Source organism: Schistocerca nitens, chromosome 6 (assembly GCF_023898315.1).
Source record: "Schistocerca nitens isolate TAMUIC-IGC-003100 chromosome 6, iqSchNite1.1, whole genome shotgun sequence".
NCBI lineage: Eukaryota > Metazoa > Arthropoda > Insecta > Orthoptera > Acrididae > Schistocerca > Schistocerca nitens.
This window is the reverse complement of record NC_064619.1, coordinates 242,049,403-242,067,215: the sequence shown is the minus strand read 5'-3', so window position 1 is coordinate 242,067,215 and position 17,813 is coordinate 242,049,403. Positions and strand designations below refer to the sequence as shown.

Below are 17,813 nucleotides of genomic sequence, written 5' to 3'. Positions count from 1 at the left end.
ACCGAGCCACGTGACGAATATGTTATGTTACCTTGCATTCGCAGCCCAACCATTTTGGAGTTGTGAAAGATTCCAGTTTATTTTCTCCAATTCTTAATTAATGAGCAACGCCGTGGGGTAACGACCATGTGCACGGAAGTGGATAACTCCCAGCTAGGTGTTTTTTTTTTTTTAAAAAAAGAAACCTTTTTCTTCCTTTAAAACACCCAATCTATATTGTGCAGCAAATCTGTTGTACTTCGTTAACCGACAACAGTGGATTCACCAGTCGTCTGCTATTTGCACGTGACGTGTTCTCTCTCTCTCTCTCTCTCTCTCTCTCTCTCTCTCTCTCTCTCTCTCTCCCCCCCCCTCCCTCCCTCCCTCTCCCTGTGTGTGTGTGTGTGTGTGTGTGTGTGTGTGTGTGTTCCCTCACTTCAGTGTTGTTAACCTGTTAGAATCTCTTATTGAGGATCACAACTTTTAAAATACATGACGGGCATTGACTGGAGAACAACTTAATCAATCGCAGCTGGTGCATGCATGTATCCTCGGGTTAAGAGTGCTTAGTTCAATCGACAGAGCGTCTCTTCATACATTTACAAGTTGAAGGCGTGTTATTCTCCGAGACGGATGCTGAGTTAAGCAGAATTACATATTTACATCGAACTTCGCTCTCGTTCTGCAGTCTGTATTGCAACTGCTTAAAAAAAGTGCATAAAAGGCGAAAAGTGGCCGTGATCGCGACAGGAAATCTTTTCCTCTCAAAATACGAGTGCAGCCAGGCCGACTAATGAAAATGAAATATAAATTGAATTTTTTATGCTACAGTAAGTGGGTCGGGTGGAAGTTAAGTGATTGTATACTAAAAACTGAATATTATTCATTCTCTGCAACCCATCCTTCCAACTTTGTAGTTATCTATATCGTGCAGTAGATTCACGATGGAAATCTTCGAATTCTGGTTTCAGAATTTCTCGTGTCTAACGAATGCTCAGCTATGTTAAATAATTCTATTAATCATTTTACAAGTCTGTTATTACGATTCGACAGGATGCGAAAAATGTGCGTTTAAAAGATAATTTCGTAGTTACTGACTTAAAAGTCGAACGGTGAAGTTAGGAAAAATTAGCAGTGACAATTTTAAATTTACAGCATAGTTCAAGACGAACATTTCTACAGACCACTTAAGATAGAATTTGTCGAAACTCTTAGGACTTCGGTTATTGAAGAAATTTGTCTGTCTCTTACTAATAGGGACTAAGAGTAGACTATTTTATGTCGCTAGCCTAATGAAGAAGAAAACTCTGTAACACGTATCCCGCCTCCACTTAAAAAGCTTAAGTGCCGTGACACTGAGTGAACAAGCATATGCCCAGTGCATCCGCTATAGCTCGTCAAATACTGTCCTGATACTGCATTCATAAGCAAAGAAAAGGACGTTTCCAACCCTAAGGTCAGGTTGAACACACTGCTTGTAGCTGATAAAATTTGATAATGCCATCACGTTTACTTTTTATATGTCTGAGTCATCATCGTTGTCTTTGGTAGAACTCTTGGTTGTATCCGTTTTGAAGATACCTGAACAGATAAGCCAAGTGGCTTACGTTCTGTAGTGCCTGTATTATACTATTACTTGTTTGCGATACTTTATTGAGGCGAGATCTGTTTGGATGCCTGTTTTCCAATTGACGATTAGTATTTTTGGGCGCCAGTAAATTATATTCCTCTTAGCTTCAGTCCATTTCAGCTGTTGTTGGCCCCACTCCCATAGTTGTACTCTTAAAGCGTATATTGTGTTCAGTAGCTTTCGAGGCACAAACTGAATTCATGTAGTAATTTTTTACCGTTAGTGTATACAGTACGTTTTCCTTCCACGTTATTAGTGGCACCTGTTAACGAGTTTTGTCATGCTTGCCAATTTCAGTCCATATTATTACTGACAAACGTAATCATGGCTACAGATCGCCGTATCAGTATTTATTGCAATCAGGAAAGTACTTAACGTTGGAGGTATTATCCTATATGGTTGATATTCGTTACCTGAAAGATATATTAGAACAACAGTTCTTTTGTAGCGGATGTTTCACAAAAAAAATTGAGAACTCTTCAAAAGAGCATTGTGCCGTAGTGTAATGCGTACTAATGTTTGTATTTAAATTTTTCACTGCTTATCTGATAGCTTGAACATCTCCTCCAAGCGATTGTTTTCGCGGAAATTGAAGGCCAACGGTGGACTTGATTCAGAATTCTCTCTTGTTATGAATCTTAATCATTTGTAAGATCGCACTAATGCTGCTGAGAAGCGTACATTTTATCATTAAAAAGTAATAGCTTCAGCATCACAGTAACCAACAAAGGTTACGCGGTCCATTGCCTACTTGTCGGAAACCCAGTTGAGTTTGTGAAATATTGCCCTGTTCGTATTTTATGAATAGTTGCTTGTTTTGATTTGGCTCCTGCATGGTATATTGTGTGTTCATTATATGTGGCGAGTTAAAAACTACCGGACTAGGACACGATCGCGGATACGCTCCTTTCACGGTCATTTGGCTACCAACTGTTTTATAATCCATCGGTTAGCGTGAAATATTTCTTTGTTGTCTTGGTGCTCTTTTCAGAAGCAAGAAGCTTTTTCTGAATGTATATGACAAGATTAAAATTGGAGACAAATATTGCTTCTCAGAACTAGTCTTTTTTTTTTTTATCCTTGTCGTCAAAGTACCCAGGAAGCATCTGTTTGATCGCCCCTCTTCTAAATTCCGGTGTAGCATTTGCGTAGGACTGGCAGCAAAGAAACTCTGAGGCACTAATAACGCCGCTATTATTGAGCGTTCTAAACCTAAAACTAACTCGAAATTAAGGAGGGTTCTATTATTTCTTCGTGAAATGTTTTTCAGACAGCATTGTGAGTAAGCAAATAGAGAAGATCCAGTGGCAACGTGCAGCCTTTAAAGTCCGCTTCTGATGAGATATGCTCAGATGGCAATTGAAAGAGTAATACCCGCGAATGCTAAGGTGTTCAGATTCGAGTCACCATGTAATACAGTTGCACGAAACGTGTTTGTGTAGAAGGGTGTTGTTGAAGTTTTAATTCGTTAAAATAAAGCCGTTTTATGCTGCAGCTGCGGGAACAACCTTCGGAAATGAAATGATCGTATAGCGGAGGTCGAGACTCCATGTGATAATTGTTCGCTGCGTGGTGCGGGTCTTTCGGTTGGCGTCTTCGTGATGAAGATGGGTTAAAGTGAAAATGATCTCCAACCATGCCGGGAATAAAAAAAAAATAAAAAAAGTGATCCACAGGCAGCGACCCTGACCCGTAGACCACGAGCTGCGGACCTCAATTCGGAATAACATATAGATCTTTCCCGATGAAATCAGCTGGTCGTTATTTTCGTATTGATCTGTGAAGATTTCAGTTGTGGAACAGCCTTGTATAAGAAATACTCATGGGCTTTTCCTGTGGCGTATGAAGACGTGGAAACTAAAGTTATTAAAGAATGAGTCCAGATCTTCAAGGTAGTTAAGTCCAATTTTACTTTCAGCTAGCTAAGTACGTCTTCGTAAGTCGCTGTAATTCCATGGCAGTACGCGCTTGTTAACTGGCCACTTTTTCAAATATTTAATGTGATAACTGAAATTTTAAAATGACTATAAGAATGAACAAGCTCCGCCGATATATACGCTTAATGAGAGATTTCAGCAAAGTTTTTTTTAAACCATCAAAAATGATGCCATAGTCCACGATAAGAAAAATACCCTGTCGAGTGTTAAACATTCGTAGTAAAACAAGAAGAATTAAACAGATACCGTGTTCGCTGAAAAATTTGGTGTAGAAAAGGTCGAAGTTCGGACGTTGTTGCGACGAACGCTCTCTGCGGCGACAGAAAATTGCTTGAGTCTATTTTAAAAACGAAAGGCGATTATGAAATGTGAATTAGGGCCGGAGCTACTTTCTGAAACGTGCGAAAGTATTTCAAATCTTCAAAATTACTGAAACAGTTTTCTCTCCTTCGTTGAATACCAAAATCCCACTATCAGAGAGAGATCTTTGTAAAGTTTCATTTACAACAATATAACATTTCTCAACACGTATGTTGTTTTAAGTTACTAAATAAATTCTACAAAAATCAAACTACGTTAAGATAACTATAGTGCCTTTAAGCATGATAATTAAAATCAGTTCTTGATTTTAATGAAGGCCAAACTTTTTTCGTGAATTAGGCGAAATTTTCACGTCCAGAAGCGATCAGAGCACAATCACTTGTGGAACAGGAAAGCCAATGTAGGCTTCCATTTGTACACTGCCGGCGGGAGCAGTCTGCTTAGCAGTCAAATGACATTTTATTGCCTTTCGGGGCGTGCCCATACCGCTCAAAAAAATGTTAGTTATGATGATGATGCGAACGTGAGGACTATACCCAGTCCCGGAGCGGGGAAATTTTTGAGTAGGCGCCGGGAATCGCTGCGCAGCAACAGAGGAGGGATATTGACTTATATAGGACTGTAGTGCAAGTTAAATACCTCTCTCGTATATGCTATTGTTTCATTCTTGAAATCCTAGTGCTTTACTGCGAATACATAACGCCAGACAAAACAAACATACTTCAAAATAAGTGTTTGACTATAGTTGTGTGTTCACGGTAGTAATAGCACTAGAAATTTGAAGCCAGGTAACCGATATACGTATATGGTAAGCTGACGGAACCAGAATCACTGGCGTTATGCACATAAAGGCTTGTCACTTCGCAACTATTGATTGAAACGGCTCAATAGTCTAAGTTTTTATTCTCCATTGAGGGTGATTACGAACAGGCCTAGCTGATTTCGCCAGATTGGCATGCGGTTTTAAATTTCTCGTTTTCCCCAAATATCTTACGAAGGAATCGTTATTGCTTTTGTGGCATCACCAGTGATGTCTTGTGCCATTTTTGGTAACGGTATTTGCTCACGTTCATATAACATATGTGACAGAAGGAGGAAGTGGAGCAGAGAGCAACACACACAAGCTTTTTTCAGGATGGGAGTTATTTTAAACCAGTGCTCGTCGCATTAGGTCTCGTGTGGTTTCCCTAAATGATTTAATGCGTATGCCGTGAGTTATTTTAAACCAGTGCTCGTCGCATTAGGTCTCACGTGGTTTCCCTAAATGATTTAATGCGTATGCCGTGTTGGTTGTTATGAAATGAACGCCGTCGATTTCATACTATTTTCAGTGTTTTAATGAACTTAGTCATCGGTAGAGAAGTAAACCAAATTCATCGTTCCATCGGCGCTATTATTTGTTTGCTGTCCTGATATTTTTTAGGTGTTTGGTACCCTTACATGTGTTTATATGATTCAGGTAAACTAGGTTTGATTAAAATACTCTTGGGATTTCCTGAGAAACTTTTGGAGTACAGTCGACGAAATTGTGCAGCAACGTTATTTTAATTTTGCAGTTTCGAACCATAGATGATGATAAAAATTATTTTGAAAAATGTTTAACAAGTAGTCCTTGGCGAACTAGTGAGAGGTAGGGAATAGAGAATAATTACTACGGTATTTAGTTGAGTATAAAATGACAATCTCTAATACTTGAATCTTTTTCCATAGTTATACAAGTTTATGCTGTTTTGTCAATGCAACCACTAATTATGCTGTAGCCATGACTGATTTATCTTCTTCCCTACAATTTTGCATGAGCTGTAGTCATATACACCTTTCAACCCACTCTCAACACACACTTGACTTCATGCACCTCCGCCATCTCGCCGTCCCTACCTTTTGCCTACCCCGTACACTGTCTTTTGCTTACTCTATCCCCTGTAGTGCACTTCACTTCTGCCCTACCCCATCCCCTGTAGCGCACTTCTGCTCTCACCTATCCTCTTTAATTCCATTAAGCCCCCCTATGTGCTCTTTTGCCCTGCTAAACCCTGTAGCACCATTTTGCCTCCCCTCCCCAACCCCACTGTCGCCCTTTTGCCTCCCCTCCCCAACCCCACTGTCGCCCTTTTGCCTCCCCTCCCCTCCCCAACCCCACTGTCGCCCTTTTGCCTCCCCTCCCCAACCCCACTGTCGCCCTTTTGCCTCCCCTCCCCTCCCCAACCCCACTGTCGCCCTTTTGCCTCCCCTCCCCTCCCCAACCCCACTGTCGCCCTTTTGCCTCCCCTCCCCTCCCCAACCCCACTGTCGCCCTTTTGCCTCCCCTCCCCTCCCCAACCCCACTGTCGCCCTTTTGCCTCCCCTCCCCTCCCCAACCCCACTGTCGCCCTTTTGCCTCCCCTCCCCTCCCCAACCCCACTGTCGCCCTTTTGCCTCCCCTCCCCTCCCCAACCCCACTGTCGCCCTTTTGCCTCCCCTCCCCAACCCCACTGTCGCCCTTTTGCCTCCCCTCCCCAACCCCACTGTCGCCCTTTTGCCTCCCCTCCCCAACCCCACTGTCGCCCTTTTGCCTCCCCTCCCCAACCCCACTGTCGCCCTTTTGCCTCCCCTCCCCAACCCCACTGTCGCCCTTTTGCCTCCCCTCCCCAACCCCACTGTCGCCCTTTTGCCTCCCCTCCCCAACCCCACTAGCGCCCTTTTGCCTCCCCTCCCCAACCCCACTAGCGCCCCTTTGTTTCCTCGAAGCCCGTAGCACACCCCTCCCCTCCCCCACGCGCCCCTAGCGCACCCTTCCCGCCCCTAGCGCACCCCTCCCCTCCCCCCCCCGCGCATGTAGCGCACCCCACCCCACCTCTCCCCTCCCCTCTCAAACGCCCGTAGCGCACCCCTCCCCTCCCCTCTCAAACGCCCGTAGCGCACCCCTCCCCTCCCCTCTCAAACGCCCGTAGCGCACCCCTCCCCTCCCCTCTCAAACGCCCGTAGCGCACCCCTCCCCTCCCCTCTCAAACGCCCGTAGCGCACCCCTCCCCTCCCCTCTCAAACGCCCGTAGCGCACCCCTCCCCTCCCCTCTCAAACGCCCGTAGCGCACCCCTCCCCTCCCCTCTCAAACGCGCGTAGCGCACCCCTCCCCTCCCCTCTCAAACGCCCGTAGCGCACCCCTCCCCTACCCAACGCCTCTGGTGCCTTTTTGCCCTCCCCCCCTACCCAACGCCTCCCCCCCCTACCCAACGCCTCTGGTGCCTTTTTGCCCTTCCCCCCCCCCCTACCCAACGCCTCTGGTGCCTTTTTGCCCTTCCCCCCCCTACCCAACGCCTCTGGTGCCTTTTTGCCCTCCCCCCCCCTACCCAACGCCTCTGGTGCCTTTTTGCCCTTCCCCCCCCCTACCCAACGCCTCTGGTGCCTTTTTGCCCTTCCCCCCCCCTACCCAACGCCTCTGGTGCCTTTTTGCCCTTCCTCCCTACCCAACGCCTCTGGTGCCTTTTTGCCCTTCCCCCCCTACCCAACGCCTCTGGTGCCTTTTTGCCCTTCCCCCCCCCTACCCAACGCCTCTGGTGCCCTTTTGCCCTTCCACCCCACCCCCCCTTGCACCCTGTTACTGCTCCAACATCCTTTGCCCTCCCCAACCCCTTTGTTGCTGCCCCCTATGAAAATTCTTCTTGCACCCACCCTGTTGCCACTTTCAAAAGCACCCCTTGCTCCCTGTTTCTGCCGCCACCCATCTCCCAAGAACTCCTCTCGTGCTGTTTTGCCCCCTCCCCCCAAGAACTCCCCTCGTGCGCTTTTGCCCCCCCCCCCCCGACATTTCCCACAATCCCCCCTCTTGTTATCCCACTGCTCCCTTCTTCCACTCTTCTTTTGTTATGCCACTCCCCCCACCTCTTCATCACTTTGCGATGACCCCCACTCCACCCCTGTCTCCTCTATCTCCCTACCACTCAGCTTTGTTCCATTGATTATTTGCCTTCTCACACAGAGTTGTGATCCAACTCTTCCATCGAATCTTCGACATCTTATTTTTTTCTTCACAAGTAACACTGCTGCAGTACAGTAAATCGCGCGCGCACCCCCCCCCCCCCCCCACACACACACACACACACACACGTACGTTTGAAACCAATGTGCAGTTGTGATTAAATGAATACATAGCATTTTGTTTTGTACAAATTCAGATAACTTACAAATAATTTATTTTTGTGTTGCATTTGCTTATAAATTGTATGTACATGATGGTTGAATAAATATATTTTAAAACCAAATGTTTTGTTATTTGTTATCCATTATATCATCCTATTCTTACTACACGCCACCTTGCAATGTGCACCAGATACTGGTCAATTAAGAATTCAGTTACTGTGAAGTGTAGCATTCTAACTGTAAAGTTAAAACAATCCAATATGTGCACTTTAATACATAATATAAAATTTATCCCAGCATTCAACAGTTTACTATGTAACTGTGAACTTCGTCACAATTATTAAATAACGGTGTTGTTGGGGAGACTAGAACGCATATAAATTAAAAATGTAGTCCCTATAGAGAAACTTAGGAAGTAGATAGAAAATAATTGTAAAAACTGAGTTGTTATATACGTGGAACAAAGAGGTTTGTTGGGATTCATTTTGTGTTTTAACGATGGCTTCAATTTGCAATTTTTCCAAACTTATAACTATGAGCAATAAAACTGCTGAAACCAAGCTTTATTTCATCTTTAGTTCAGTAGGGAGGGAGGGCTTTGAGATGTACAGTATTATCTTAAGAGACTGCTCTGTGGAAAACTGGGTGCTTATGAGAATATATATATGATTGCTAAATTATGTTGTTCAAGACAATTGTATTTGTGTGTAGATCTATATTGACATTGTGTCAGTGTGGACAAAAATGTTTTGATTCAAGAGTAGTGTGAAATGGGTAAAAAATAATAGATAATTTTGAGAGGATGTGTGTACCTGTTCTATCAACTTCAAAGCATTTCATTTGTCATCATTTACGGAAACCTTTCAGTTAATTAATGGTAATCACTCTGGTATGGGCTGAACAGTTCTCAACCAAACTGTGTAGGGAGGAAGAACCAATGGCTACCTTAATACATGCCTGAAAACATACTTATGCTTATAAATAATAAAGAAAAATGAATGCAGGAAAACAGGATAGTGGGAAATGTCCATTCTAGAATAGTTTCCAGGTATATCAAGTTGCATACGGTGAAAAATGCACAACACATATCACTAAATTCTTGGTACAAAAGTATTCACATTTTATGTTTTGTAAGTTTTTGAGTGGAATGGTGATCTGACCACCAGCCCCTTGATATCCAATATCTATTCTAGATCATGATGACCAAGTTAATAAGTGGATCTGTCAATTGTGATAGTGTCACTTGTTTCTATGGATCATCATTGAGCATGAATTTTTTAATGTAATTCTCTTGCATTTAAGAGGAAAAGAAAGAGAAAAAAAACACACAAGAGTCGGTGCAATGAAATTCAAGTCAAAATGAATTTCTGTTTCATCTCATTGGGATGAATGTACTCAATATACATTGTCAGTTCGTAAAATATGGGCAAATATTCATTACTTACAGAAAATAATTCTGCTTTCACGCATGTGGTATCTGGTTCATATATTATAGTTGGCGACGCCAGTAGGATAAAAACACACACACTCTTTGATGGTTAAAAGTAGAAAATTTTTAAATGTGAATTTAAAGAAGCTTGTGAACAAATGAGGTGCCATCTGTACAGGGCACTCCAGGAGGAATGGTCAATGTTCAGGGCTATGACAGGAACGATCATGTGTCGCAAAAAGACTAGTAAACATGAGCTGTGAAAGGCATATCTTAAATGGCTATGAGACTTCTTTGTCTTCAATACTGAGCAACAAATTTCTTCTACTGCAAGTGCTCTGCTTTCTATATGGACCAAAACAAGAAAAATATTATCCATTAGATAAGGGCTCTAAATTGCATACATTAAAAGCAATGAGCACATGTTCAGCTTCAGGACTGTGAACACCTCTCCTACACAGAACAAGTGTTCATAGCTCTTAAGGTATGTGTTTCAGAGCCTGTGTTTACTAGACATTTTTTCCTTGTTCTGTTCCATACTACATCCTCCCAAAATACGAGAAGCAAAGAGCTTGCAGTAGAAGAGATTTGTTTCACAACATCGAAGATCCCATAGCCCTTAAGGTATGCACTTAAGAGCCCATGTTTACTACACTTTTTTGCTTCAAATAGTTGTTACTGTAATATCCCGAAATATTGACCATTCCTCCTGGGACGTCCTGTATTGTTGGATTATGGCAATGTTCGGCTACCTGTGGCTTATGTTCTATTTTGTGAAAATGCAATAGAAAGCCATTTCCTTGTGGATATGTTTCTGCATTAAAGTCGTAAAAATTTATTCATTATTGTTACTTTTGTTTGCACATACAAGTATAAATATAAGGTTTTAAATGGCAAGGCACTATAATATTGTGAAAAAAGAAAGTCGTAGTACTTTGTGGAATTCATCAGAAATAGTAACACCACAACCTTCTCCACCCCCACCTGTCCCATTTTTCTGAGTTGGCAATGTGAGCTAGATAGTGGTAGCATACAGTGTCCAATAATGAAGAATAGTGCTGTTGAAAGGAATGATTGGGGTTATGTGCCATGTCTATGCATGAGAAAGATATCATTCAATGTGAAATTATAAGCAGCTTGTGTGCAAGAAACAAATCAAAATTATGTTTCTAGTCCACTCTAGCTTTTCAGCCAGCACTTCGTTTTATATTTCAATAAGTTGTGGTACCATACATGTGAAGACAGTGCTATCTGTTTTTGTTATTCTAGGCTCACTCTAACAGTAGTTCCAGAATATTTTTGTAGCTTGTATCTGATAATGAAAGGAGATAACTAATGTTTATAGGCAGAAGTTCCAGCTGAGACAGGAAGAAACATACTATTTAAAAATGTTTCAAACAGACTGATTTATGTAGCTTACTTGTGCATGTAGGTGCTCGGGAGGCAGCTGCTGTAAGACAGAGAGATTTGAAATGATAATTAAATAGACACCCTAGCTGCAAGCAGGCGTTGATACACTTCATTGGGGACATGTTGAAAATGTGTGCCCCGACCGGGACTCGAACCCGGGATCTCCTGCTTACAGAGAGATTTTATGTACAGTCACTTTCATTGTGTGTAATGTACAGTGTAATCTATGTTTAATTTTCCTTTAGGTGGCAGTTGCTGTGAGGCCGAGAGAGATTTTATGTACAGTTGCTTTTGTTATGTGTAATGTACAGTGTAAACTATGTTTAATTTTCCTTTAGGTGGATGACAGAAATAAAATACATAAGAAATTTTAAATAAATATTGTCATTGTTTATAAATTATACTTAATGTCCTTTTCTTTATTGTTGCAGCATGCTTCCTTCAAGAAAGTGACATGTTTATGGATGCACTGAATGCTTCCACTAAGAAGGAACCTCGTAAGAGGAAAAGACGTATCAGTAATAGTAAAGATGTTCCTGAGCCAAAGAAAGATGGTACTGGAAAAGATGAAGAGTGCAGTAGGGATACCACACCACCAGAGTCTCCTGTACCTGATGAGAACAAATCTCCACCCATTGTGAAGCCAACATTTAAGGTAAATGAAAGAAGAAAAATATTAATTTGAGAGTGACAATGAAAAAAATTCCCTTGAGAGTGACAATGAAAAACATTCTGAGTGCCAAATCTGTTGTTTGTCAGAAGAAATAAAAATAATGTATGTCTGTATTTAACACATTTGTACCCAAAAAAGTCATTCTAATATTACTTAATTTTGCTGCTTGCTGCATCACCACAAAAGAAAAAAATAGTGAGACGAATTAGAAAATAAATACGTATTCAGGAACATTCTAAGTCCCAGGAAGATTCTTTTTGGTTTTACAAGTTGATTTTTGCATAGGGGATAACAGTAACCAGCTACAATTAATTATAGTATTCATTTACACAAACAGTACTGTTGCCAGATTTGAATTGACAGTTTCACTTTCAGGCAGTTGTTCATGTTTATATTACATTTATTGTTTCTTACATTAGTTGTTGACTGTTTCTCCACACAACTTATGTAAAGAACAACAAATGTAGTATCAACATGAGCAGCCATCTGAAGATGAAACTGTTGGTTCTGAGCCGATAATGGTGTTAATTGTGTAAATAAATAGTGTTATTAACAGTGGATGGTTGCTGTTTTCTTCTTTGTAAGAATCAAATGATCTTTTGTACAGTCTCACAAATGTCAGGAAGGAAGTTTTTGTTTTTGTTTCATGATATGACACACTGTGTTTTATTTGCAGTAACAGAAATTCAATAAAATACAGCATTACATTTTTAACTAGTTGAACAGCAGTCAACAAAAAGACTTTCATATCTTGTAAATTTTGGAACTCCCGAGGAAAGAACAGCTTGGCACAATGACCATGCACTATCTACTAATGCATGCTTTGAAGACTTTCTCCATGTTTTGGCACATGAGTTAGGCCTAGGGACTTGCAACAGACTACTGAGAACACAAAACCACTGACACTGTTTTGTGAAAAAATGGCAATTAGAAAGTTTTCCATTACCTCTCTTCAATTTTTAGGACAGTTTCAGCGGGAAATATTAAAATTAATGTTTATATTTTCTTATTATGTTTATAGTTTTACCAGGATACTTTGGAAACTGATGATGATAAACCATCGGAAGATAATCCAGAACGTGAACGAAACATGAACATTGAAACTGAAGCTTCAAAGGATAAGGAAGATGAGGAGAACACAAAATGTATGTAAATTGCATTAATATGTGTTGTACTCTTAGAAGTTTTTGGTTTTTGTGTGATTTCCTAATATAAAGAGAACCTGTTATTTCAGCCACTGCAGAGGAAGTAGAGGATGTTTTGAAAGTTCCATTAGAAGAAAGTGAAAACAGAATAGTTACCAAAGAAGAAAATTCCAATGAGAGTACAGATGAAACCCAAAGCGATTCTTTGGAGGAACACTGTGTAAGGTTGCCAAAGGGTGTTTTAATTTATCATAAAACAAGGAAAGGGCCAAAGAAAAACGTGCGATGGAAAGCTGAGAAAGACCTGGAAGATGTGCGGTTCTTTGAATTGGATGAAACTGAAAGAGGTAAAAAATTTAACAAGGATACTAATATTGGTATACAATAAAGACTACCACATGGGAAGCACTATGATATACTCATTATTATTTTTTTTCCCCTTGCAGTGAATGTTACAAAAAATTTTATGGATATGAAGCAGATGGAAAGATCACACGAAAGAGAAGCTTTTCTTCTTGCAAGAAAACTGCGTAAGTAAAAATCTACTCATTGAAAATAATAACATTTTTGTGTAAATGATCCATTGTATAAAGAACAAATTTTTTATTGTTTTAGCTCAGGACGATATCATGGAAGAGAAAACTACGTGGCAGCCTTTAATACCCATTGATGTACCAACAAATTTAGTTGAACCAGGTAAAAATAGCAGGGAAAAGGAAATTCAGTATGCTCGCGAGAAGATTGTTCTTCAAGCACTGTACTTCAGCAGGAGTATGTAAGTGAAGCACTGTGTTATTTGTCTTTAAATTGCTCTTTGTAACGTACTATGACATAATTTTGATTAAAATAATGTGATATCATTTCTATATTACTGTATTCTTAATAAGGATATGTACAGTGAAGATTTTTAATACTTTTTTCTTTTTCACTTTAGGATACCTGATTCTCCAGCAGAGCCCGATATGGAGATTCATGCAACCACAGATCCTGTAATCATACCATTAGACGATATCACTGGCAATCCTGATAGTGTGAATGATTTCCAGAACACACCATGGCCAGAACCTAAATTGGCCCCTCCATCCCCTCCTCATCAATATCCAGTACCCCAGCCACAATTTCCAACCTTCCAACAGCCTCAGCAATTTCCCCCTCAACCTGTGTTCCCACCACAACAAAATATACCTCCTGCAAACATGACACCACCTGTAGGAATGATGGTGCCTAACTCCATGAACACAGGTGGAGGAGACTGGAGGGTAAATTTTACAACCTTGATCCAAATATTTTGAACGTTGTTGAAACATTATTTTATACTGACTAATTTGTTTTATTTTTCAGACTGGAGATGGAAAAATTGTTCCTATAAATGAAATGCCTGTCCCAATGGACATGTATAATCCAGGAATGCCACCAATGAATATGGGAATGCCACCAAACATTCCTGGCCCAATGCCTGAAATGAGTTATGGCATGATACCAGATGAAATGAATCAGGGTGCACCTTATCCCATGCAGGGTTTTCCAATGGCAGGTCCACCAAATATGTTTGGTCCATACCGAGGTGGTGCACAAGGTCACAATATGCGTGGTCATAATATGGGAGGTGGAGGACGAGGAAGGGGTGGACGCGGTCAGTGGTTCAACCCCATTGGTGGTGGTGGTGGCGGCGGCGGTGGCGGAGGTTGGCAGAGAGGTGGACGTGGAGGTAAGATCGCTGCATCATTATATCTTCCAGTATAAGTAGAATTTTAAAGAAGGATTGGACAGCAAGGTTCAGAAATGGCAGCTTAATGATCTAGCAGTCATTTTTAACAGTGTGTCATTTCTAATGTGCTATATCTTACAATCTGTTCAGCTTGTTTTTGCTGCTGAGAAAGGTTATGATTCTACTGATAACATTCATTTCAGACTTATTCAGTTTTCATTTTCATGGTTTTGTTTTCATTTTCATTGTTTGGGAAATCATTGTTTCTACTTCCAACACTGTCGTAAATAAAAATAAATTCAGGTGCTCCATTACATTTGTATTTGGCTTTTCCTCTTCAAGTTTTTACAGGCTCCTGAATTGTAACAAATAATATTTTCTTTTCATGTGCTTTTGGCACAAACATTTAAAAACCAATAATTATTGATGACATGTTTCTTATGTACCCCTGTCAGCCCAAAAATATTAAGACTGGATTAATAAAAAAATAAAAAAAAACAGAAGTTCATACAATCACGTGAAACTGTGAGAAAAGTTTTTCTTTGGGATGTTGTTCACAACTTGTGCATCACATTAACTTGTATATTGGGAGTATTTTCAAAGAATTGGCCCTTCATGTGAAATTCTGCACTTTGTTGTTTTGTGATAGGTTCACATTGATAACACCATGTTTTGTTACCTGTGATAATTTTTTCCAGGAAATAATTGTTCACATTTTGCACTTGAGTCAAGTCGCAATAGGCATCCATTCTTCATTTTTGTTTGAAGTCGCGGTGTGTGGGAAAAATGATGCACAAATTTTTCTCTTGTTCAAATGATTTTGGAGAATGTCATGAATAATTGATTTAGAAACGTGGCTCCATAGTAATTTATGAAATGCCACAGCTGCATATCTGCTTCTCAACACTTCCTACTCACAATTGGCTGGTCAAATGCATGTCTGTCAGTAGGGCTGTTGATAAAATAGTGATGTATCAAAACTTTTTCCAAAAATATCAATATATATTGGTGATATATTTTTTCCAATATATTGATATCGAAATGGCAATATTGAGTGTCGGTATTTTTATTTTACATTATATTTTTTTCACAATTTGCAGTAAATATATGAAATTGTTCTCTTTAAATAGTAGTAGAACATAAGTCTTGCTACTTTCTGACTTCCCATCATATTCAGTCTTTCTCTCTGACTGTGTGATGGATGTATAGGTGGCACAAAGAAGCAGTCCGATTGCAATGGGGGATGGTGGTGTGAATGGAATAATGAGATTTCCAATGTGGAGAAACAGCACACCAGTTGTGTTAAAAAACAATTTTTAACACAATTAGTGTGCTATTTCTTCACATTGTAGTTCTTCAAAAACAATTGCTGAAAAAGATGACCATAATCTAAATGACAAGATTGGCTTTTGTGGTGGATGGAGACATGTGAGGGGATATGACGACATAATCAGTGCTCAGCACTACCAACAAAAACTGCAACATTTAACTTCGCCACACAACTTTGACACTAGAACTGCTAGGTTGCTGGCGTTTGCAGAAATGAAAAAACAGGGAAGTCGGCATGAAGTGTTTCAGACAAATCTGATGACAGATCCATTGGACACCTTATATTGTGCCACTTATGCGCAGTTACGAAAGTGGTTATCGCCAGGCGTTAACTTGCGTCATTTTCCTTTCAATTCCTGCTCTAAGGGGAATAAGCAGTCAGCTAACTTTTTGATTATAGAACATCTAATAATAAGTCAATACTTATAAAAACAAAGATGATGTGACTTACCGAACGAAAGCGCTGGCAGGTCGATAGACACACAAACAAACACAAACATAGACACAAAATTCAAGCTTGCGCAACAAAATGTTGCCTCATCAGGAAAGAGGGAAGGAGAGGGAAAGACGAAAGGATGTGGGTTTTAAGGGAGAGGATAAGGAGTCATTCCAATCCCGGGAGCGGAAAGACTTACCTTAGGGGGAAAAAAGGACGGGTATACACTCGCGCACACACACACACATATCCATCCACACATATACAGACAAGCAGACATATGTCAGATTCTCAATATTTTTAAAAATATCAACTGTCCTAGTCATTAATTCAAGCTGTGACTGTAGTTACTGTGCTGATATGATGGTGCAAGAAATAAAATAGTCTCAGAACTTTTTGGATAGTCAATGTAGTCTTACTCTTCCTTTCAATATTATTGATAAATATACTAAATAATATGCTCTTTCTCTTTTGCAGGTAGAGGAAGTTGGAATGGACCAAGTAGGACACCCTGTAAACATTTTAGAAATGGTTATTGCAGACAAGGTGATAAGTGCCCTTTCCTGCATCCGGGTGTTAATGGCCCCCAGTATTAGTGCAACAAAGTGCTGTCTGTGTCATGTTGGTGCTCTTATTGTGGATAATTCGCTATACAATAAAGATTGAAAGTAGTGCAACAACACAAACTTGTCTTCATACCAGTTTCATTCGAAGTGCAGAGTGACGTGATGACTGGTTAAACCTGGTGCTATTTGTATAAAATGTTATAAATAAAAACTGACTGACAAGAGTCAGATGTGTAGAACATTCCATTATGTACAGTCAGTTAGTCCATTTGGACCACAACTTCAAGCAGAGACTGATATTTTAATTAAGCAGGCGTCATTCAAAACTGTTACTGAACTTTTTTTCATTCTTTGCTTGTTGATCTGGGATTTTATAAGAAAAGTTATATAACCAAAGGATAATGAGTAAATTACATTTTTTTTATATTTTAAGAGATGGCAGAATTTATGTATGTAAATTGTAATGCATAAGTGCAGAATGTAAATAGTATATTAATTATGTTATTTGTATATAATTGAAAAGTATTCATTTTTGAATACGATTTTGCATGAACTGATAACTACTAAAATGTTGTATGTTGTGCATACGAAGAAACATAGAGGCAGCATTGCCAGTCTTGGGCAATTTTTTTATTTTATTGTGTGTGAATAACAAATTTTAACAAACATAATACAAGCTTAGTAGTTTATTATACAGCAGTCATTATAATTTAATGTATTCATCATTTTATGATGATATTTATTACAGTCACATTATTTATGTACTTGCTTTAGGTGGGACTGCTGTAAATGTTGATTACTAAGCATCAAAGAAGTACAAATTAGTTATAAGTGTAAAATGCCTACTTGATGTTAAAATATTGTTCTAATCCTCACTTGTGAAAGATGCCATGCTTAAACAATATACAATCAACAGACTTCACTTTTTGTGAAATAAATTTTTGTTATAAAAAACTATATTTTTTCATACTTGAAACTAATATGTAAACCCTCATGAAGATGACCAGCTGAATATCAGACCCTGTTAGCACTGATTGTCAAACATGTCTATAAAGCTAGAGGAGAAAAAAAAATCAATGTTCAAATGTTTTCTTTCGACAGTGCTGAAGGATTTTCAATGCACATACATGTGG

At 39.9% G+C, this 17,813-nt stretch overlaps 1 protein-coding gene across 2 annotated transcripts in view; it reads left to right on the top strand.

Moving 5' to 3' along the window:
- LOC126262935 (titin) overlaps positions 1-17,608 on the top strand; it is a 110,565-nt gene extending 92,957 nt beyond the window's left edge. For both annotated transcript variants that reach the window (XM_049959869.1, XM_049959870.1), the window contains 8 exons: positions 11,255-11,478; positions 12,518-12,641; positions 12,731-12,988; positions 13,088-13,171; positions 13,257-13,416; positions 13,576-13,900; positions 13,983-14,349; positions 16,592-17,608. In XM_049959869.1, the coding sequence (XP_049815826.1) occupies positions 11,255-11,478; positions 12,518-12,641; positions 12,731-12,988; positions 13,088-13,171; positions 13,257-13,416; positions 13,576-13,900; positions 13,983-14,349; positions 16,592-16,710 (1,661 nt within the window). In that variant the 3' untranslated portion in view covers positions 16,711-17,608. The remainder of the gene's footprint in view (positions 1-11,254; positions 11,479-12,517; positions 12,642-12,730; positions 12,989-13,087; positions 13,172-13,256; positions 13,417-13,575; positions 13,901-13,982; positions 14,350-16,591) is intronic.
- The last annotated feature ends 205 nt before the right edge of the window (positions 17,609-17,813 follow it).